Source organism: Bos javanicus, chromosome 3, assembly GCF_032452875.1.
Source record: "Bos javanicus breed banteng chromosome 3, ARS-OSU_banteng_1.0, whole genome shotgun sequence".
NCBI classification, from domain to species: domain Eukaryota; kingdom Metazoa; phylum Chordata; class Mammalia; order Artiodactyla; family Bovidae; genus Bos; species Bos javanicus.
In genome coordinates this window covers 98,241,629-98,263,906 of record NC_083870.1, presented here as the reverse complement: position 1 = coordinate 98,263,906, position 22,278 = coordinate 98,241,629, and the positions used below count along the sequence as shown (strand labels likewise).

Genomic DNA, 22,278 nt, shown 5'->3' with positions numbered 1-22,278 from the left:
CTCAACTGGAATTCTATCACCTCCACCAGCTTTGTTCGTAGTGATGCTTCCTATGGCCCACTTGACTTCACATTCTAGGATGTCTGGCTCTAGGTGAGTGATCACACCATCATGATTATCTTGGTCATGAAGATCTTTTTTGTACAGTTCTTCTGTGTATTCCTGCCACCTCTTCTTAATATCTTCTGCTTCTGTTAGGTCCATACCATTTCTGTCCTTTATTGAGCCCATCTTTGCATGAAATATTCCCTTGGTATCTCTAATTTTCTTGAAGAGATCTCTAGTCTTTCCCATTCTGTTGTTTTCCTCTATTTCTTTGCACTGATCGCTGAGGAAGGGAATGGCAAACCACTTCAGTATTCTTGCCTTGAGAACCCCATGAACCATATGAAAAGGCAAAATGATAGGATACTGAAAGAGGAACTCCCAAGGTCAGTAGGTGCCCACTATGCTCTGGACATCAGTGGAGAAATAACTCCAGAAAGAATGAAGAGATGGAGCCAAAGCAAAAACAACACCCAGTTGTGGATGTGACTGGTGATAGAAGCAAGAGCAATATTGCATAGGAACCTGGAATGTCAGGTCCATGAATCAAGGCAAACTGGAAGTGGTCAAATAGGAGATGGCAGGAGTGAATGTCAACATTCTAGGAATCAGCGAACTAAAATGGACTGGAATGGGTGAATTTAACTCAGATGACCACTATATCTACTACTGCTGGCAGGAATCCCTCAGAAGAAATGGAGTGGCCATCATGGTCAACAAAAGAGTCTGAAATGCTGTACTTGAATGCAATCTCAAAAATGACAGAATGATCTCTGCTCGTTTCCAAGGCAAACCATTCAATATCACAGTAATCCAAGTCTATGCCCCAACCAGTAACACTGAAGAAGCTGAAGTTGAATGGTTCTTTGAAGACCTATAAGACCTTTTAGAACTAACACCCAAAAAAGATGTCCTTTTCATTATAGGGGACTGGAATGCAAAAGTAGGAAGTCAAGAAACACCTGGAGTAATAGGCAAATTTGCCCTTGGAATATGGAATGAAGCAGGGCAAAGGTTAATAGAGTTTTGCCAAGAAAATGCACTGGTCATAGCAAACACCCTCTTCCAACAACTCAAGAGAAGACTCTACACATGGACATCACCAGATGGTCAACAACGAAATCAGATTGATTATATTCTTTGCAGCCAAAGATGGAGAAGCTCTATACAGTCAGCAAAAAAAAAAGACCAGGAGCTGACTGTGGCTCAGATCATGAACTCCTTATTGCCAAATTCAGACTTAAATTGAAGCAAGTAGGGAAAACCACTAGACCATTCAGGTATGACCTAAATCAAATCCTTTATGATTATACAGTGGAAGTGAGAAATAGATTTAAGGGACTAGATCTGATAGACAGAGTGCCTGATGAACTATGGACGGAGGTTTGTGACACTGTACAGGAGACGGGGATCAAGACCATCCGCATGGAAAAGAAATGCAAGAAAGCAAAATGGCTGTCTGGGGAGGCCTTACAAATAGCTGTGAAAAGAAGAGAAGCGAAAAGCAAAGGAGAAAAGGAAATATATAAGCATCTGAATGCAGAGTTCCAAAGAATAGCAAGGAGAGATAAAAAAGCCTTCCTCAGCAATCAATGTAAAGAATTAGAGGAAAACAACAGATAAACAGTGGATATTTATAAATAGGCCTGTGGTCATATCCCGATAAACATAATAGAATTTACCACTTTGTTCTGTTACAATTAGCATATTCTTTTAGGCAATGGAGAGTCCAAGTACAAGTCCTGAGGCTCTTTTTTCGGGGGGTCTGGTTTTCCATTGGTATGCCATTTCTATAGACACCAGGCACAAAGTTCAGAGTCCATTGGGAGGGTGACCATGTGTGTACCCTAATGTTCACAGCCTGGCCTAAGATGGAGTCCAGCTCTGTCTGTTTCCTCCTTCAGAACCAGAGATCAAATTGCCAACATCTGCTGGATCATGGAAAAAGCAAGAGAGTACCAGAAAAACATCTATTTCTGCTTTGTTGACTATGCCAAAGCCTTTGACTTTGTGGATCACAATAAACTGTGGAAAATTCTGAAAGAGATGGGAATTACCAGACCACCTGACCTGGCTCTTGAGAAACCTATATGCAGGTCAGGAAGCAACAGTTAGAACTGGACATGGAACAACAGACTGGTTCCAAATAGGGAAAGGAGTTCGTCAAGGCTGTATATTGTCACTCTGCTTATTTAACTTATATGCAGAGTACATCATAAGAAAGGCTGGACTGGAAGAAGCACAAGCTGGAACTGAGATTGCCAGGAGAAATATCAATAACCTTAGATATGCAGATGACACCACCCTTATGGCAGAAAGTGAAGAGGAACTCAAAAGCCTCTTGATGAAGGTGAAAGAGGAGAGTGAAAAAGTTGGCTTAAAGCTCAACATTCAGAAAATGAAGATCATGGCATCTGGTCCCATCACTTCATGAGAAATAGATGGGGAAACAGTGGAAACAGTGTCAAACTTTATTTTTGGGGGGCTCCAAAATCACTGCAGATGGTGATTGCAACCAGGAAATTAAAAGACGCTTACTCCTTGGAAGGAAAGTTATGACCAACCTAGATAGCATATTGAAAAGCAGAGACATTATTTTGCCAACAAAGGTCCGTCTAGTCAAGGCTATGGTTTTTCCAGTGCTCATGTATGGATGTGAGAGTTGGACTGTGAAGGAAGCTGAGCGCCGAAGAATTGATGCTTTTGAACTGTGATGTTGGAATAGACTCTTGAGAGTCCCTTGGACTGCAAGGAGATCCAACCAGTCCATCCTAAAGGAGATCAGTCCTGGGTGTTCATTGGAAGAACTGATGCTGAAGCTGAAACTCCAATACTTTGGCCACCTCATGCGAAGAGTTAACTCATTGGAAAAGACCCTGATGCTGGGAGGGACTGGGGGCAGGAGGAAAAGGGGACGACAGGATGAGATGGCTGGATGGCATCAGTGACTCGACGGACATGAGTTTGGGTAAACTCTGGGAGTTGGTGATGGACAGGAAGGCCTGGCATACTGCGATTCATGGGGTCGCAAAGAGTTGGACTCCAAATTCCCGGCTCTTTTCTATGGATCCAGTTCTAACTGAAACTTCCCTGTGGGAAGGGATCTGATTTCCACCTTCTTCTAAACCAAGACAGTTGTAGCACAGAACTAGAAAGTGCTAATTCCTAAAGTTTGTCCCAGATAGCACCTGTTTTTTGTCCCATATCCATTTATGAAATGATAACAAGCTGTCATAGACAGCTGCCACAAAGGGTAGAGATGGTCAGAAAAGGACTCCCCTGATGAGAATAGATGAGTCATTGGAAAAGACCTTAATGCTGAGAAAGATTGAGGGCAGGAGGAGAAGGAGATGACAGAGGATGAGATGGTTGGATGGCATCACCTACTTCAGTTCAGTTGTCAGTCAGTCACATCTGACTCTTTGAAACCCCATGGACTGTAGCATGCCAGGTTTCCCTGTCCATCACCAACTCCTGAAGAGCGGCATGCTGCAGTTCATGGGGTCCCAAAGAGTTAGACATGACTTAACAGCTAAACAACAACAACAACAACATAGAGATTTTTAATTTTAGAGACTTATAGAAAGTCAGCATTTTGAGGAGTTTCAGAATATTTCAGGGAGATAGTTGGTGTCCCAAAAGTCTCAGAGAAATACAGAAAACTCTAGATATTTACATATTTTAGAAAGATATTGAGAGAGTTGATCAGAAAGTGTGAAAAAATCAGAGAAGGATTGAGATACTTCTCTGACACACTGACTCCTACGTGCCGGGAATGTCTCAGAGAACTTTTGACATCTTGCTGCAATTGAAAAATGCCATGACTCCCTCATCTATCTACAGATATTGTCTGTGGGAGTTTAGCTTTGATCATGGGTGTGAGAGGGAGTGAAGAAAGAATTCCCACCTATTGGTTTCTCACCTATTAGAACTAAAGAGCCTCTTGAGAGAATGAAAAAGCTGGCTTAAAACTCAACATTCAAAAAACTAAGATCATAGCATCTGGTCCCATCACTTTGTGCCAAATGGGAAAACAATTAAAACAGTGACAGATTTTATTTTCTTGGGCTCCAGAATCACCGCAGATAGTGACTACAGCCATGAAATTAAAAGATGCTGGCTCCTGGGAGGAAAAGCTATGACCAGCCTAGACAGCATATTAAAAAGCAGAGACATTACTTTGCCAACAAAGGTCTGTCTAGTCAAAGCTATGGTTTTTCCAGTAGTCATGTATGGATGTGAGAGTTGGACCATGAAGAAAGCTGAGTGCCAAAGAACTGATGCTTTTGAACTGTGGTGTTGGAGAAGACTCTTAAGAGTCCCTTGGACTGCAAGGAGATCAAACCAGTCAATTGTAAAGGAAATCAACTCTGAATATTCATTGGAAGGACTGGTGCTGAAGCTGAAGCTCCAACATTTTGGCCACCAGATGCGAACAGCTGACTCATTGAAAAAGACCCTGATGCTGGGCAAGATTGAAGAAGGAGACGACAGAGGATGAGACGGTTGAATGGCATCACTGACTCAATGGATATGAGTTTGAGCAGGTTCTAGGAGATGGTGAAGGATGGGGAGGCCTTATGTGCTGCAGCCAATGGGGTGGCAGAGTCAGACAGGGCTGAGCTGAGCGACTGAACAACAGCATTGGTTTTTCTGCCCAGGATGGTGGAATGGAAGATGCTAAAATTTGTCCTATGTCTCCTCCCTGTGGTCATCTGTTGAACTTCACATTCTGAAAACTGTTTCAGGGGCCCAGGCCCAGACTCATCCCAGTCAGAATTACCCGCTTTAAAAGCCTAGATCTTATAATTCACACATGACTATCTCCCTTCTCTAAATCCCTATCTCAGTTTAAATAGTTATAGTTGTGTGCATTCATCCTGCATTTGACACCACCAACAGCATTTCCCATGGATGCAGAACTGAGCAGTGTTTTCTATTCTCTCTTTAGTATTCACAAGCAAGCCAGGGATCCTGAACACTGAGCCTAAAAGAAGTGAATTCACTTGTCCACAGTTACACAGTAAACTGAAGTGCTGTCATTAAGACCTACCCCTGTCTTACTTCAAATCCCTCATCCTTATTCTCTGTCCCCACCTCCGAGCTCTTCAGTTGAATTTCCTTAAAGGAAAGCATCTAAGATCTGCTTTATTTCTGCCAATCACAGGCCAAGCACAGGGTTGGATACACAGTAGAAACTTGGTGAATAATGATAATTTAAAACTAATTGATGACTGACTGATCACTTATTGATCAATGCCTGATTGGGGTCAGTGACTGCTTAGAAAGCCCTCCTAGGACAGATGGCTTTCCTGAAACCTAACAGGCTTGGTGAGACCACTGAGATATGTTACACCTCCATTTGCTGCATGATACAAAGGCAATTTTTTCCTGCATCACATTTGCCAGCATCAGCACGGGGGAGCCAGGAGCCCTACCGAAGCGGGTAAACTTCCAGAGAAAAGTTCCACAGGGAAAGGAGAGGAGGGGTAAATGCTGCAGACCAACCAGAGTGTCAGAGTCTAAGCTTCACACTACGGAGTCTAACAGAGCAAGCATCACATGCCTTCTCGTTGTTGTTCAGTCGCTGAGCTGTATCCGACTCCTTGCAACCCCATGGCCTACAGCATGACAGGCTTCCCCGTCATTTAACTGTCTCCTGATGTTTGCTCAGATTCACGTCCATTGAGTTGGTGATGCCTTACAAGGGGCAAATCTCTCCCTCGGTGAGACTCCTTTCCAGTTGTTGGCACGTAATGCTGACAGCTCCTCACAGGCGATCAGGCTTCTAGCTGCAGAATAAACTCCAGGTGAGGGGCCTGGTCCAGTCTGGCAGGCGTGGGGCCTAGCTGGGGACTGGAGCAGTGGGAATGGGCTGGCGAGTCTCTCAGAGTCCAGTGCAGGAGGAAGTCCAGCTTAGATATTGGGATACTGTGCTCAAGCCTTGCTCCACCACTCGCTTGCCTCCTGACCTTGGACAGTGACTGGAATTCTCTGAGCAAGGACTCTAACTTGCTTGTGGTCCGTTCACTGAGTCCTTGGGGAGCCCCCAGGCTGTTCAGGGTCTGAGCTCACAGCGGCCCATCAGAGCTGTTGTCACCCTAGCTGGGGACATAGCCAGGAAAAGCCCAGAGTGGGCAGTGCTCTGATGGGGAGTGCATGACCCCCCAACCTGGCCACTAGAAAGGCAGCAAAGAGCAGTCTGAGGAGAGGAGGGGAGGAAGGGAATGATCTGTCAGTCAGCGGACCTCCTGGAGGAGCAGGAAGGGCAAGAGCTATGCAGCCAGGGCCTTGACCACCCACCCTAGTCCCGTGTGCCCAAGCAGGAATCCTCTGCAGTCTCCTGACAGTGGGAGCTGCCCAGCTTTAGCGCTCCAGACCCTGGCCTATCCTGCTGGTGTCTCTCCTCCTTTCTCGATGCCCTGAGCCTAGACCACCTTGGACACACATACAGTTCTGCACAGACCCTCTGAAACTCTTCTCTCTCATTTTCACTAGAGGGTGAAAGAAGCCGCCTCCACCCCTTGCCAAAGGGAAGCAGGAACGGTCACCAGGTCACTCTAACAACTTTTTGCAAAGCAATTGCCATGGGATTCTAGCTCAGTTCAAACAAAATTTCAGCTGGCCCATGGAGTGTCCTCCAGCCAAAAATGTCATTATTTGAGCCACACCTCCTGCAGTAAAAGGCCAGTCATCTGGGCTCAGTCACGGGCCAAGAGCGCCAGGGCAAGTGAGACCTCAGGGTGAGTGTTCAGTGCCAAGGGAGTGGCTGTGGCTAGGGCAGCAGGTGCCCTGAGCTTAGCTGTTGCCATGGTCTCCATGGCATGACTCCCCGGGTGTCCTGACTCACTTTTAGAATTCCAGGGAGGATACTCGGCCCCTATTATATTGTCCTCATCCATTGGACCTCAGCCAAAACTGAGACAGAAACTATCCCATTTCAACATCTAATTGCATACGCATTATCTCACGTAATAATCCTAACTTTTTAAGAGGTACATATTATTGCCTCACTTTGCAGATGCAAAATCTTGGCCTTGGTGGGTTAAATGATTCTTCTGTCTTAGGTAAGCTAGTGAGCAGCAGAACTGGGACTCATACTCTGACTCCAATCTTGGCTCCGCTACTTCAGGAATGCGGGACTCCCCCTGGGAGCTCAGGGAACACAAGCATGCGCTGGTCACGCCTGTGCATGGGCTGTGGCCCCACGCCAAGCCCTTCTTCCACGCTCCAGACAAAGCCCCAGTTGCCAAGTGTCAGCCCCACCTCTCCTCTTAAGAAACCTGTTTACCAGGCATGTGGGGACAACGGCAGCCACAGCAGCTGACTCTGAGCTGTAGGCTTCAGATCTGACCCTGGGGGCAGGGAGAGCCCCAAGTCCAGGACAAGATCTCTTTCTCAAGTTCAACATCAGGAAGTAAGGACAGGCACTGTCCCTCAGAACCCTGGGGCCAGTGGGCTGGAGTGAGATTTCATCACCACGGGGAGGAGCCAGGCTGCTCTACGTCCTAGACTTGAGTTGTCAGAAGCCAGGTCAGAGTCACATCAGACTTGGCAGCTTCTGCGCAGAGCTGAGGCCGAGACACTGAGCTCTGGAGGTTCCAGGCTGCGCTGTGCAGGTAGGGGTCTGACAGGGATCATTTAGTGATGAGTGTTTTTACTTTCTTCTTTTTCTTTCCTCTCCTTTCTTCATCCCTGGGTCTCTGTTATCATCTTTCTCAATCTTACCCCCATATACAGATGGCAATCCTTTCTTCTTGGAATTAAGTCTCCGGTCTGTCCACATGAGCCCCCATCCTACCTGGGACCTGGGAGCAGGTGTGATCTGGACCTGGGCACAGTCCAGTGACTTGGCCCTTTGGTGGCTGGAGCGGGAGGCCCCGTGAAGAGGTTAGTGCCTCCCCTGCTGCACAGATGGCGTAATTTTCTCCTCCATCACAGCCCCTCCTCCAGGATCAGGCCTGCTCTCCTCTCTCTGCCCAATACAGAGCACAGCCACTGCCCCAGGTACCACTGATATTGCGTTCTTGGGAATGGTGCCCCCTGGAGTTGTGTGATGGGACAGCCCTGACAGAGGGCGTGGCCCAGAATGTGCTCAGTGAGTGACTGGGATCAGTTAAATGGAATTGCAATTGAATTTGAATTTAGAGGAGCATGTGAAAAAACAATAGCATCACCAGACCACGTGGGCTGAGGGCTAGGACACTGGCAGGAAGGGGGCAGAGGTGGCCAGGGGAAGAAGGGTGGCTGGGGGCGAGGGTGGCAGGAAGGGGGCTGACAGGTCTCTGGAATCAGGACCCAGACCCAGGGGGGCTCCTGTCCTCTCTCAGAGCCCCTACAGGAAGGGAAAAAATGAAGCAGTTTCCTACCCACCCTGAGAAGGGATAAACCTCATCTCTCTCCCTGTAGACATAGGACTAGGACAGAAAGGGTTGTGTGAGGCAGCCCAGCTTTTAGAGTCAGTCAGGCCTGAATTCAGAACCCAAACAAGCCACAGTTACAGGCCGTCACCAGTGAACCTCAGCCTCTCACCTGTAAAACAGTGATGAGAAAACCAGCTCATTCAGTTAATACAAAACTGTGATTGTACTGGGGTTGTGAGCCACACAAATCTTCTGCCACATGCTGGTAGATATTAGTCCTTACCTCCTGTTGTTCTGGAAGAGGACGTTCTCAGCAGGAAGGTTGGCTGCTGAGAGTGGTTTTTCAGGAAGAACTTGCAAGCAGCCAGGGTGGTGCCAGCCAAAAGAATAACACCATGTGCCCTGGTTTCTTCCTGGGCCTGGGAGCACCCCAAAAAGACAGGAATGTCCAGGCAGCAGCATGAAAGGGGGTTTCCTTCCACATGGAAAACTCAGCTTCCACAGTGTGGACTGGTCTCTGGGCCCTGAGAGCCCCCTCTGCATCAGCATTTCATTCTCAAGCTCAGGATCTCACCTTTAGAGCTTCACTCTGTCAGTCAAAGGCGTCGCTGGTTAGTCAGTCCCTTTAGGATTTGAACAAACCCAGGGCTGCTTCTTACCCAGAGCTCCATGTCAGGGATAAGTATTTGCAGGTGCTGGGAGCTGAGTGGAATGTCTGCCAAGGGCTGGGGACCCTAAATGGAGGATTCTGGACCTTGGCCTCACACGTGGGGCAGGGACCCCAGGGGAGAGGAAGCCACAAAGGTCTGCATGCTTCCAGCTCAGTAAGAACAGCCGAAACCCTGCGCTCTCCATCCTTTCAACTAGGTGCCCTTCTCTGCCTGAACCTCTGTGCCAGCTTCCTCAGCCCCATCCACCCCCATGCTGGCCCCAGGAGGGTTCTCTAAACTGCCAGTCTCAACACCATGTCTCCTCTGGCATCCGCCAGTCTCCCTGCAGACCCTGAGCCAGGCACACTGCAAGCCCTCCCCTGAGAGCATCACTGCTATTCACTCTTCAGTGCCTGCTGGTCCCTCTGCCTGGAGGCCCTTCCGCTGCCCCTGCTCCCGGCCCACCTCCTCGCTCCAAAACCATGTGTTAGACACAGTTTCCACTCTCAGTGCATTGATCCTGCCCATCACTGGGACACAAATGTGAATGAGATACACAGAGAGCTAAGAGAGACATGCTCTAAATTGACAAGTACCTTCAGGGAGATAAACAGGGCTGCAGGCTGGGACTGTGGACGTTCCCCAGATTGGGGGTCAGAGAGGACTTCCAAGAAATGATGATGATGAAGGACACAGAACAGACTGAGACCTGGTTGGCACGGCCCTGTTGGGGGTGGCACGTGGGCAGTGCAGGAATGAGGAAGTACACGCTGAGTTCTGACCCCAGCTCCAGGGGCTCGGGAGAAGGAAGAGCATCCACGTGAGCAGGTGACCAAGGATGAAGGTGCCGTGGGACAAACTGGTCACTGTGACAGAGGATGGTGGGTCAGCAGTGACGAGCTTGAGGATAGCAGTATGTTTGCTCACCATGGGCCCTGTGGATGCTGGAGGTGAGCAGAGGAGCAGAAGGTTGGGAAGGAGCTGGGCAAACCCAAGCACATGGGGATAGAGAGACAGGAGAAGTGAGCTGTCCCATTGGATTGAAATTTTGGGTAGTGACCTCAGAGAACAAGTTCATGAGGCTAGTAGGAATAGCTGGCCCAGAGTCCAAGCAGAACTTTGGGCTCCAGAATCTTCCATGAGGGCACATCCTGGAGGCTAAGGGAGACCCAGGCTGCAGGTGGCAGCAGTAAGGGGACTGATCTTCCATTTACTGTGAGCTATGCGTGGGGCTTCCCTTGTGACTCAGGGGTAAAGAATCCACCTGCCAGTGCAGGAGACCCAGGTTTGATCCCTGGGCCAGGAAGATCCCCTGGAGAAGGAACTGGCAGCCTGTTCCAGTATTCTTGCCTGGAAAGTCCCACAGACAGATAAGCCTAGTGGGCTACAGTTCATGGGGTTGCAAAAGAGTGGGATATGCCTTAGCGACTAAACAACAGCACCACACGGGCTAAACAGGATGCAGGGAGTGAGAATCGGAAAGCAAGTGTCTCAAGCAACTCATGTGAGCAGCCTGTTCAGCGGAAGTAGTTCCCCCTTCACCCCCAAAACACAGGCTGTTCTGTGAGTGTCCTGGTTACATTTAAACCATGACAACACCCCACTGTCACTAACTCTGACAGCACAGATATGATTCAGAAATGATAACACCCAGCACCGTATCCTATTCCACACTCCTTTCTTCACTTGAAATTAAGGCTTCTCCCCGCAGTTCCTGCCCTCAGTTGAGCTGGCTGCAGGCTGGCCTGCCTTGGGAAGACAGACCACTGCTGACTTGCTTTTTTCTCACTCCCCTCATCCTGCTGCTCCCCAGGACCTGCAGTGCCAAAGAGGAGAAATCGGGGCAGGAAGGTTTTGACTTAAAGGCTGTGGCTCAGCTCATGACCTAACAAGTTTTAGTCTGACTCTTCCTTGTGGGTGCTCCCATGGTCCACTGGGGTTTGCTCAGTTGGAAGAGCCTCCCCAGGGCTCCCTGCCCACATCCCTAATCCATTCTTCCATGGCTTCCAGGAATCCGGAGCTTCACTGCCCAACTCTTCCAGCTTAAGCCCCAGGCCCTTTCCAGGTGGTCCATTGGACAGGGTCTCAGAGGGTCCCCATGCTGTCTTTTTCATGCATGTGATCCATACCTAGTACACACACATACACAGGAGGAAAACATGCACTCTTTGCCCAGCCCCAGGGTACAGGTCAGTCCCACACTGATAACTCCTGCCCACCCCATGTGGAAGCAGCTGGGCAGCCACAGCTTCTGCCTTCTACATGTGTCAGGCTGAGGCAGACTACAGTGACCCCAGCTGCAGGGACATGCACCAAGCTCTCCTAGTTTCCCTGCCAAAGCCCCTTTACTCAAAATCTTGGGGCAATGGGGAAGCAGCCCCCAACACCTTTCTCCCTTTCTTTTGGGAAAATATAGCAAAGATACACCCAGAGAAATATTCACAAAATACTTTATATTCTCTTTACAGAGCCTTTTTGTGATCCATAAGGCTTTAGTGTAGCCAATGAAGCAGAAGTAGATGTTTTTCTGGAATTTCCTTGCTTTTTCTATGATCCAACAGACCTTGGCAGCTTCATCTCCGGTTCCTCTGCCTTTGCTAAACTCAGCATGTACATCTGGAAGTTCTTGGTTCACATACTGTGAAGCCTATCTTGGAGGATTTTGAGAATGACCTTACTGGCATGTGAAATGAGTGTAATTGTATGAAAGTCTGAATATTCTTTAGTATTGCCATTCTTTGAGATTGGAACGAAAACTGACCTTTTCCAGGCCTGTGGCCAGTGTTGAGTTTTACAAATCTGCTGACATATTGAGTGCAACACTTTAACAGCATCATCTTCCAGGATTTTAATTAACTCAGCTGGAATTCCATCGCTTCTGTTAGCTGTGTTGGTAGTAATGCTTCCTAAGCCCCACTTGACTTTGTACTCCAGACGTCTGGCTCTGTGAGTGACCGCAGCATCATGGTTATCCAGGTCATTAAAACCTTTTTTGTATAGTTCTTCTGTGTATGTTTGCCACCTCTTCTTAATCTCTTCTGATTCTGTTAGGTCCTTACTGTTTCTGGCCTTTATCGTGACCATTCTTGCATGAAATGTTTCCTTGATATCTCCAGTTTTCTCAACGAGATCTCTATAGTTTTTCCTACTTATTATTTTCCTCTATTTCTTTGCATTGTTCTTTGAAGAAGGCCTTCTTATCTCTCCTTGCTGTTCTCAGTAATTCAGCATTAAGTTGGGTGTATCTTTCCCTTTCTCGCTTGCCTTCCACTTCTTTTCTCAGCTATTTGTAAAGTCTCCTCATGGGAATACCAGACCACCTTACCTGCCTCCTGAGGAACCTGTTTGCAGGCCAGGAAGCAACAGTTAGAACCAGATGTGGAGCAACTGACAGGTTCCAAATTGGGAAAGGAGTACGACAAGACTGTATATAGTCATCCTAGTTATTTATAACTTATGTGCAGAGTATATCATGTGAAATGCCAGGTTGGTGAATCACAAACTGGAATCAAGACTGTCAAGAGAAATAGCAACAACCTCTGATATCCAGATGACACCACTCTAATGGCAGAAAGTGAAGGGAAACTAAAGACTCTTTTGATGAGGATGAGAGAGAAGTGTGAAAAAGCTGGCTTAAAACTCAACATTCAAAAAATCAAGATTATGGCACCTAGTCCCATCATTTCATGGCAAGTAGGAGGGAGAAACACAGAAACAGTGACAGATTTTAATTTCTTGGGCTCCAAAATCACTGCAGATGGTGACTGCAGCCATGAAATTAAAAGACGCTTGCTCCTTGGAAGAAAAGCTGTGACAAACCTAGACAGCATATTAAAAAACAGAGACATCACTTTGCCAATAAAGGTCCATATTGTCAAAACCATGGCTTCTCTGGTAGTCATGTATGGATGAGAGGTGGACCATAAAGAAGGCTTAGTGCTTAAGAACTGATGCTTTTGAATTGCAGTATTAGAGAAGACTCTTGAGAGTCCCTTGGACTGTAAGGAGATCAAATTAGTCAATCCTAAAGGAAATCAGTCCTGAATATTCATTGGAAGGACTGATGCTGAAGCTCCAATCTTTTGGCCACCTGGTGTGAAGAGACAACTCATTAGAAAAGACCCTGAAGCTGAGAAAGATTGAAGGCAAAAGGAGAAAGGAGTGGCAGAGGATGAGATTGTTAGATCACTGACTCAATGGACATGAATCTGAGCTAATTCTAAGAGATAGTGAAGGACAGGTCATCAACAGGCGTTTGAATCCTCAGCTGCCATCAATAGTGCCTGGGTTGGGGGTTGATTTGCCCTATTTTCTTGGTCTGTTTGCCCCAGTTTGGCCTGCACTTTGTGGCATCCTTTCTGCTTTGCCTGGTTTTAATGATGACTAGTGCGCTGTCTGGCCATAAGTAGCAATTCTCCCAGCTATTCCTGTGCAGCCCTGCCTGCCTTGGGCAGCTTCTCTCCTGCTAAATTGTTTCCAACAGGCTGTGAGCGGGAACATAAATGCCAAAGCACAACTGCCAGGCCCGAGTTGGGGCCTTAGGGCTCAGTGATACGGCAAAGGCTTGAGGTTTGAGCAGAGGCTTTATGATAGATATTCTGGTGGTTTCATAGTCTTTTGTGCCCCCACACACAGCCCCTTTTGCCCACCCTCCACACTCTCTAGGCTCTGAATCTCCAAGTTGCCTGATGACCTAACAGATAGTTCACAGGAGTGGCTGAAGTCAGCCCAAACCAATTTGTTTGGGGTTAGGGACTCCGGGAGATACTGAAGGGCAGGGAAGCCTGGCATGCTGTAGTCCACGGGGTTGCAAGAGTCGGACACAATCTGGCGACTGAACAACAACAAAAATGTCCAATGGGTTGCAGCTCAGCCTCGGCATCTGTGAGGGGTGGCTGGGGGACCAGTGCATGAGCAGCAGAACCCAGAGGGCCAGGATGGGTCCCTTGGGTGGTGGGCATGGGAGAAAGTGCACACCCAGGTCATCTCCCCACTATACTCCTCTTCTCTTCTCTCGAGTGATCAGTCTGGACTCCTCACTGTGGTTGAGGAGCCTGAGCTCAGACATCTCCCTCTCTCCCTGATTAACATTCAACCATGCGGCTAGCCTCGTAGCCTCTACACAGCTCACCCCCAGACAACTTGGGGCCCAGAGAACTCTGCTTCATTTTTAAATATGAGCAGGGAGTTCGCTGGACCCCTGAGCTGCCCCCAAGCTGAGTCTACTCCAGCCTCTCTCCCAGTGCAGTGGCCCTGTCCCTGAGCTCAGCATAGGCTATGCCTGATGTTCTGAGCCAGAGGTCCAAGGAACTAGGAGGAGGGGTGTCCCAGGAGCTACGTTTCACTTCCCTCTCCTCAAAAGGGGAGGGAAGAGGGCCTGGCCCTCTACACCCAGGCCTAGAATCCTCATAGGGTGCTGGGTTGGGTGTGGATGGCAGTGAACAGGGCCCCCTGCTCCCCCGGCCTGGACCCCTGGCCCCTGAGTGTGCAGCCGAATGCAGAGCAGATGTTCCCAAGACTGAAACGTCCCAAATTCAGCAACTTTCAGGGGCAGTACGGGCACATCTGTGTGCCTGGTTCCTAGGGCCCTTGGTGCTTTGTGTTTGTTTCTTGGTGTGGCCCCCACCCCGCCCAAAAGCGGGCAATCCATCAGGGTTTGCAGAGGCCCTCAGGAGTGCATCCCAAACTCAGTTGCAATGTGAGGCTTCACTGAGGAGGACACAGGCTTAGAGTCACTGAGAAATCTGCCCACGGTCAGCCTGCTGCTGGAGACGTGCAGTGGGAACTTAAAAGCAGGCTGTGCAGGTCTCAGGCCTGGCCTGAACCTCCGTCTCCTGACTCCATGTCTCAGGGCATCTGCATCTCTCCCTGGACCTGGGGGGCCCTCTGTCCTTTCCAGGAGCACCCCTTTGTCACAGCACAGGGCAGGAGTGTAGATGCAGCAGGTGTGAATTGTAGCCGTGCTCTGTAGCTTGGAGGAAACCACGTCTCTGCCCAGGCCTGTTTCTCACATCCTGAAAAAAGGAAAATGACACCTGGGTATGTTGGAGGTAGGAGCACGTGACATGGTGGACCCTTTGCAAGGGTCACAGCGGACCCCCCTTCTCCCTGTGCATGGATCTGACATTAAGACACCCCAACTCCAGGCCCAGCTTCACCTTTACTTCCGGGGTCCCTTTCCCTTCCTGGGCCTCAGTTCCCTCTCCACATAAGCATGACCTTGAGCATCTTGATTCTGGAGTCTCCCTTCCACCCCCTGCCCAGTCCAGGTCGCCAGCACCCTGCTCTTTGCCTCCTGTTCTTCCTCCTACTCCTGCTCCTCTCAGGGGTGGGAGTGTGTGTGTCCAGGTGCGTGTGTGTGCGTGCGTGTGCATGTTTGTGTGTGTGTGTGTTTGCAGGGAAAGGGAGAGGCTTGGGGCTGGCAGTTAGGGGAAAGGGGCGGGAGTATCAGGACTTCATGTGCCAGTGGGGCTCAGGGATGGCTCAGCGGCCAATGGCGCTCGGGCCTGTTTAATCATTACAGGAAACGAACGAAGCCAGGAGCACCTCAAAGTCCAGTCTGGTTGTGACTGACTAGCAGGTGAGCACGGAGCTGGCAGCAATGGGGCCTGGCGCTTCGGGAAGTGGGGTCAGCACTGCGACAGTTCCACGCTCAGCGCCGGGTCCCAGAGGCAGCCTGCATGCCTACGATATCGCCGTCCTGGTCGTCTACTTTGTCTTCGTCATCGGAGTAGGGGTCTGGGTGAGTAGCCTGGAGGCTGGAGGTTGGCAGGGGAGGCAGAGACAGGCTGTCATCTGCAGCCGATCGTAGAGCTGGGGGCAGGGGTGGGCAGAAGGCAGGCATGTCTGGGAAGCACAGGGACTACTTAGAAGGACTTTAAGGGGGGATCACCCTCTCAAGCCCTCCATTTAGAGATGGGCAACTGAGGCGCAGAGAGGGCTGTGACTTGTCTGAGCTCACACAGTGAGCCCGAGGCAGGCCAGGCCTGAACCCCAATCTCTGGACTCCCTGTCTCTGTGCATCTGATGCCTTTGACCCCATGTACCCTTGGCCTCCTGAGTCCCATTCCTGCCATCTTCCTCATGCCAGATCCCCAACTCTGTGAGTGCTTGACTCCTGACCCTATCACACCCTCCACTGTGCAGCATCTTGGCATGGAGCTGAGCTTTCTAAAGGAGCTGGGGCAAGTGTGCTCATGGGAAGGGAGCCAGGTGGCTCCCAATGGGTTCTGGTCTCCAGCGTGTACTGGAGCCTCAGTGCGATGTATGGGGGCCAGGGTTGGAGGCCATGGAGCCCCGAGTTCAGATGCCAACTCTAACAGTTAGGGCAGCGTGGTTCCGGGAATATACTACAGAGCCTTAGTTTTCTCACCCAGACAATGAGAATAAAAAGGACTACTTGCTTTAGGAACATGACACATTTAAGGATCTGGTACAGTGCCCAACACACAGCCTGCAGCAATAAATGACCCCTATTGTCTCTGCAGCAGTCGAGGGAAATGCCAGCACCTTTAGACTCCGCTGTGAGGCAGAGAGGGATCTGAGTCCCAGCTGGTCGGTCACTTACAAGGCTGTGGCAAGGCCAAGAACCCTCTCTGGGCCTCAGTCTCCTCATCTGTAAAGTGGGACAAGCAGTCCCTGCTTCCCAAGTTGTGTGAGGAAGAACGGGGCAAACAGGCTCATGTGAGGAAGAACGGGGCAAACAGGCTCATGTGAGGAAGAATGGGGCAAACAGGCTTGTGTGAGGAAGAACGGGGCAAACAGGCTCGCTGGCTCCCAGACCACGGTCGTGAGAACACCAGCTCCTCTCCTCCATGACTTTGGACAAATTGCTTCCCATCTGGGGACCCCAGTTTCCTCATCTGTAGTGTAAATTCTTCGGGTTCATCTATCCTTCCCGAGGACCAGGACTGACACAGGAAGTCCAAGCAAAGGCTTGACAAGCCTCAGACCCTGCACAGCAGTCCCGCCCTACTGAGTAATATATGCCTTTCTCTCAGGGGAAGAGATGCTTCTTCTAATTTCCCTTCATTCTTCCAGTCCTTCAGGCATTTCTGATGTATGTAGACCCAACCAGACATTTACTGTCTTCAGCATCTTAATTTGTTTAGTCACTAAGTCATGTCCAACTGTTTGTGACCCCCATGGACTTCAGTATGCCAGGCTTCCCTGTCCTTAACTATCTCCCGGAGTTTGCTCCAACTCAGTCCGTTGAGTCAGTGATGCTATCTAATCATCTCATCCTCTGTCATCCCCTTCTCTTCCTGCCTTCAATCCTCCCCAGCATCAGGGTCTTTTCTAATGGGTCGTCTCTTCCCATCAGGTGGCCAAAGTATTGGAGTTTCAGCATCAGTCCTTCCAATGAATATTTGGGGTTGATTTCCTTTAGGATTGACTGGTTTGATCTCTTTGTAATCCAAGGGACTCTCAAGAGTCTTCTCCAGCACCACAATTCGAAAGTATCAACTCTTTGGCACTTAGCCTTTGTAGTCCAACTCTCGAATCTTAATAAAGGTTTTAAATTTATCCCCCCTACCCTCTACCCTGTCTCACTTTCTGCATTCTGAGAGAAAGTTCTTTCATTCCTCACTCCCTTTCAGTCCTCAGAGTAATTCTTCAAAAGGACAGCCACTGCCCCCCTCCCCGTGCAGGACAGGGTTTGCTCCAGGGTCCTGGGTGGGCCTCAGTGATGTGATCTGACTTGAGGCAGGGGCAGGAGGCCACCCCCCATTCCCACCCCTGGCAGAGCCCTGCCTCTGTCTGGGGACCAAGTGCTTTGTGTCTTCCCAGCCCCCAGGATGGGAGTCTGGCTGGGTGGAGGGAGCAGGGTGGTCTCCCCACCATGGTAGCCTGAGGATGAGATCCCAACTCACTTCCTGAAGGAATATTTGGATGGGGTGGAGGGCAGAATAGGGCACAAAAGGACATGCCAATAATCTGGGCACATGCACAGTGCCATGCATTCAGTAGGGCATTTCACACACCCTACCCCACCTCCAGCCCCCTCCTCCATTAACTCCTTTGTTCTTCGCACCAGTCCTGGTGGGCAAGGTGATTGACCCCACCAAAGCCCCATAGCTTAAAGATGGTGAAACCTCCAGCCTTGGTTCCCACCCTATGTCCCCATAGTGCCAGAAACCAAAGGGCAGGTAATCTGGGGCAGAGGGCAGAGCCTGGGGAGACTCGGGATTTCCTCACTCCTGCCGTTTCCCTTCCAGTCATCCATTCGTGCGAGCCGAGGGACCATCGGCGGCTACTTCCTGGCGGGGAGGTCCATGAGCTGGTGGCCAGTGAGTTCACCTTCCTCCTTCTCCTTCCCCCACCTCCCAGTCCCACCTCATCTTCTCCAATCTGGAACAAGGCTACAGCCTCTGAGGGGTTTCCTGGCTCTGGACTCCTCTCAGGTCCAGAGACACCTAGCAACATGAGAGATATTGCAAACGCATAGCTGGGACCCGCGTCCACTGGGCACCTCCTAAGCGTGGGTCCCAGGCAGGGCGCTGGACCTATAGAGCCCACCCAGAGTGTTCCCGTTCTAGAGGGGCTCAGAGCTGAACCAGGAGGATAGACTCGTAAAAAACTTGATGGTTGCTCAGCCGGAGGGGAGCATGGGGCCTGTGAGCGCATGGAGGAGGCCTCTATCCTCCGGACAGTGGAAGTGGGCTTAGGAAAGATTTTCTTGGGAAAGTGACACATAAATACTGCAGTTCAGGGAAGGAAATCTTAGAGGTAAAATTCCACCATCCTGAGGCCTTTGTGAAGCCCAGGCCCTCCCAGCAGGCCTCCCCACTTGCTCCCTTGGTCCTCCGGGCTAGCTTCCTCTTCCTGAAATAAGGAGGGAGGCGAGCCCTGCCTCAAAACTAACAGTGCAGAAGTCCGCCCCGGGGCCACTGAAGCTGGGCACGTGCCCGGGCATGCCTGACGCATGGCACGTGTGTGCACGGACACACACCACATACTCATACCCCTGTCTTGATTCTCACCAGCCTTCCTACCCAAAGAGCGGAGGAACCCAGGAGGCCCACAGGGCTCTCTGGAAGGTTCGGTGTCTGGGACAAGGAGAGGTGCAGGCAGGAGTATGACAGAATCCCCAGGGATGTGGGGGCTGTGGGCCTGGCAGCTCACAGGGACAGGGGCAGGGCCACTGGTACTGCCAGCAACCCCTCACCAGAATAATGAGAACCCCCTGGAGGCTGTTCTGCTCAGCTTGTGCCCCTACCCCCAGCCCTAAACTGCAGCCCTGGAAGTGAGTCTGTGAGAAAGACAGAAGAGGACCGGCACGTCTCCTCTGGTCCATCAGGAGGGTGAGCAGGGGCTGGCCTGGATGTTCAGTCCTGCAGAGAACAGAGGTCTGGGGTGTGAGGAAAGTCAAGGCTTTGGAGCAGGACAGGGTTCCCCAAAGATGGAGGTGGAGCCAGGCTTGGGAATGTGTACCCCGGGAAAAAGGATGTGGGGCGCCCTCCTTGGGGGCCAGGGCTGGAGCTGAGCCACCTGCAGTGAGAGCAGCTACAGTCTGAGTTGGGGCAGAACCAGCCACGGATGAGGACTCTTGACCCCTCTGCCCCACTGGAATGTGTGTTTCTGGTGTCTGTGATGATTGTCCAACAACTTGCCTGCTTCCCTACTCAGCCAGTCCTGAGAAGTGCCTGGTTCCCCTCGTGTGTCCTGAGAGCAGTGTGGCTGGGAGTTAAGAGCGGAGGGAGCAGCAGCATCCTTGTCTGAGAGGGGCCATGCGGGTCCCCTGATGACCTTGTGGGTGTCTCCTTGAGTGACGAGTTAGGAGCCCTGGGCAGGGTGGAGGTGAAGGCACCTCGCTGTCCCGAGAGCAGCCTGGGGAGCTTCTTCCTCCAAAGTGGAAGGCCCAGTGCTCTGTGCTCTGGCCAGGGGTCCAGCCCAGCCGCAGCATCCCAGGACCACCAGACAGAGGGAGGGAGTATGTGCGGGCGGCAGAGTGGCTCAGAGTCCTCAGCTAGGTCAGACGGGTCATTATCTCTGTGCCTTTGCACGGCTGCCTCTTCTCCGAATGGTTCAGTACTTTCTGCTGCCCAGCACCACGATTTTATTAAGATGACACAGGGTCCAAAACTGGCTCTTCCCCTCCAGCCCGCAGCCCCTCCTCTTACCAGTAATGATCCTGTCTAATAATAAAAGCTAACACTAATGACCGCTTACTAACTGCCTAGCACCCGTCAAGCAGTGGTTACTGGAGCAGATGGCCAGGGTTGAAATCCTCGTTCTGTCACTGATTAGTTCTGGAACTTGAGCTAGTTATTTACCTGTGCCTCAGTATCCTCGAGAACAATGGGGATGATAACAGAACCTTCCTCCTGGGGCTGTCATGAGGAGTCAGTGAGTTGCTAAATTTAGAATAGAACCTGGCACTTGGCAATGCTGCTTGTGTACGGACCGCTATGACTGTCATCATTATCTGTCTAACAGCATGGCCTTGGAGTAGCTGGCTGCCTCCAGGAGAAAAATTAACTCAGAGGCTGGCCCATCCTGTGCTTAACCCCCGTGGCTCCTCCCCTGGAGTCTGCAGGAAAGCGGTGGCAGAGGGCCTCCCCCATCTCTCTCATGGGGGACTCTCCTTCTCCCTTTAGCCTTCTTCTTTCCAGAGGCCCTTAGGCCCATGGCCCCAGAGCAGAGCTTCATGGTCCTTAATGGACCTTGCTTTCCATGTCTTTTCTTCTTTCCCACTTTGCCTCTCAAATCTCTGGGTGTCCTGGAGGTGGTGACTTCATTTCTCCAAACATTAACTCCTTCCTCTGTAAAGTGGAAAGATTAGTACCATCCCTCCAAATACTTTTGGAGATTTAAGTATATTAGTGCATATAAAATGCCCAGCACAGTGCTCAACATACAGTAAGTGCCTAATATGTGTCTATTCTGTTCAGCCTCCTCATTGCTCCCCAGTTTCCTCTCCTCCCTCTGATCTCACATTTATGAGTTCAGGTTCTGCTTTCTCTGCCTCCATTTCAGATCCTGAAGCTCATAGTCCTGACTCCAAATTGATTCAGATGAAAACTGACCCCTGACCCTCAACCCCACTTGTGCCTTGCAGATCGGAGCATCTCTGATGTCCAGCAACGTGGGCAGCGGCTTGTTCATCGGCCTGGCTGGGACGGGGGCTGCTGGAGGTCTTGCTGTGGGTGGCTTTGAGTGGAATGTAAGGAAGCTGGCTGGAAGATTCTCAGGGATAGAGGGGTCTTAGCCCACTCCACCCTATCCTGTCCCTGACCTTAGTGCTGAGAGAAACCTCAAAGGTGCTTGGGGAGGCTGCACGGTAAATGGAGAACCCATTTTATAGATAAGGAAACCAAGTCCTGATGGACCTCATCAGGTCACACAGGACTGAAATCAGGCCTCCGGTCCCTTACTTCCCCACCCAGGGCTCTCCTCTGCATGGACCACTCCCCCTCCATCTGCATTAGGAACATGAATCCCTTTTCCTCCCCATTCTCCCAGGCAACCTGGCTGCTTCTGGCCCTTGGCTGGATCTTCGTCCCCGTGTACATTGCTGCCGGTGTGGTCACAATGCCGCAGTACCTGAAGAAGCGATTCGGGGGCCAGAGGATCCAGGTGTACATGTCTGTCCTTTCTCTCATCCTCTACATCTTCACCAAGATTTCAGTGAGTACCGTTCCCATGTGGCCATATCATGTTGCTCTGAAAATGCTTAGTAGAGGACACAGCACGTTGTTGCTATACGTATGTATGGATGGATAAATTGATAGCTGGATAGATGGATGGATGGATGGATGGATAAATGAATAGATGGATGGATGGATGGCTAGATGGAAGAGCAAGGATAACAGAAATGGAGGATGAATTCACACCCCTTCATCACACGCTCCCCGTCCACCCCCACTAACAGCAGGGTAATTAGAGATGGACGATAAATGTTTGTTGAGTGAATAACAGTCCCTCTATCCAAAGAACTCACAATTTCAAGTTCATTCACTCGTTTATCTTCCCATTAAATTAGTCTTCATTCCGCACCAAGAATGTTACCATTAAAAAGGATGTATTCCTCCTCTATAGAGGCAAACTTGGAAGACAAACTCAGGTCAAACGATTTGCCAAGGTCCACACAGAGCACTAGCTCTGGGGCTGGAACTAATGTTTGGTTCCCGTGGCCCATTCCAGGCCTCCTGCGGCTCTGTCATGTTGAAGCCCCTGTCATGGGTCACAGAATACTCAGGGAAAGGGACCAGGAAGCA

The 22,278-nt window shown here is 50.2% G+C and overlaps 1 protein-coding gene across 4 annotated transcripts in view; it reads left to right on the top strand.

Moving 5' to 3' along the window:
* Positions 1 to 7,347: 7,347 nt before the first annotated feature.
* SLC5A9 (solute carrier family 5 member 9) overlaps positions 7,348 to 22,278 on the top strand; it is a 30,025-nt gene continuing 15,094 nt past the window's right edge. For 2 of the 4 annotated variants that reach the window (XM_061412049.1, XM_061412051.1), the window contains exons 1-6: positions 7,348 to 7,664; positions 7,786 to 7,935; positions 15,582 to 15,800; positions 18,277 to 18,348; positions 21,120 to 21,224; positions 21,524 to 21,688. In XM_061412049.1, the coding sequence (XP_061268033.1) occupies positions 15,660 to 15,800; positions 18,277 to 18,348; positions 21,120 to 21,224; positions 21,524 to 21,688 (483 nt within the window). In that variant the 5' untranslated portion in view covers positions 7,348 to 7,664; positions 7,786 to 7,935; positions 15,582 to 15,659. The remainder of the gene's footprint in view (positions 7,665 to 7,785; positions 7,936 to 15,581; positions 15,801 to 18,276; positions 18,349 to 21,119; positions 21,225 to 21,523; positions 21,689 to 22,278) is intronic. The other 2 variants (XM_061412048.1, XM_061412050.1) reach the window with 1 other exon arrangement.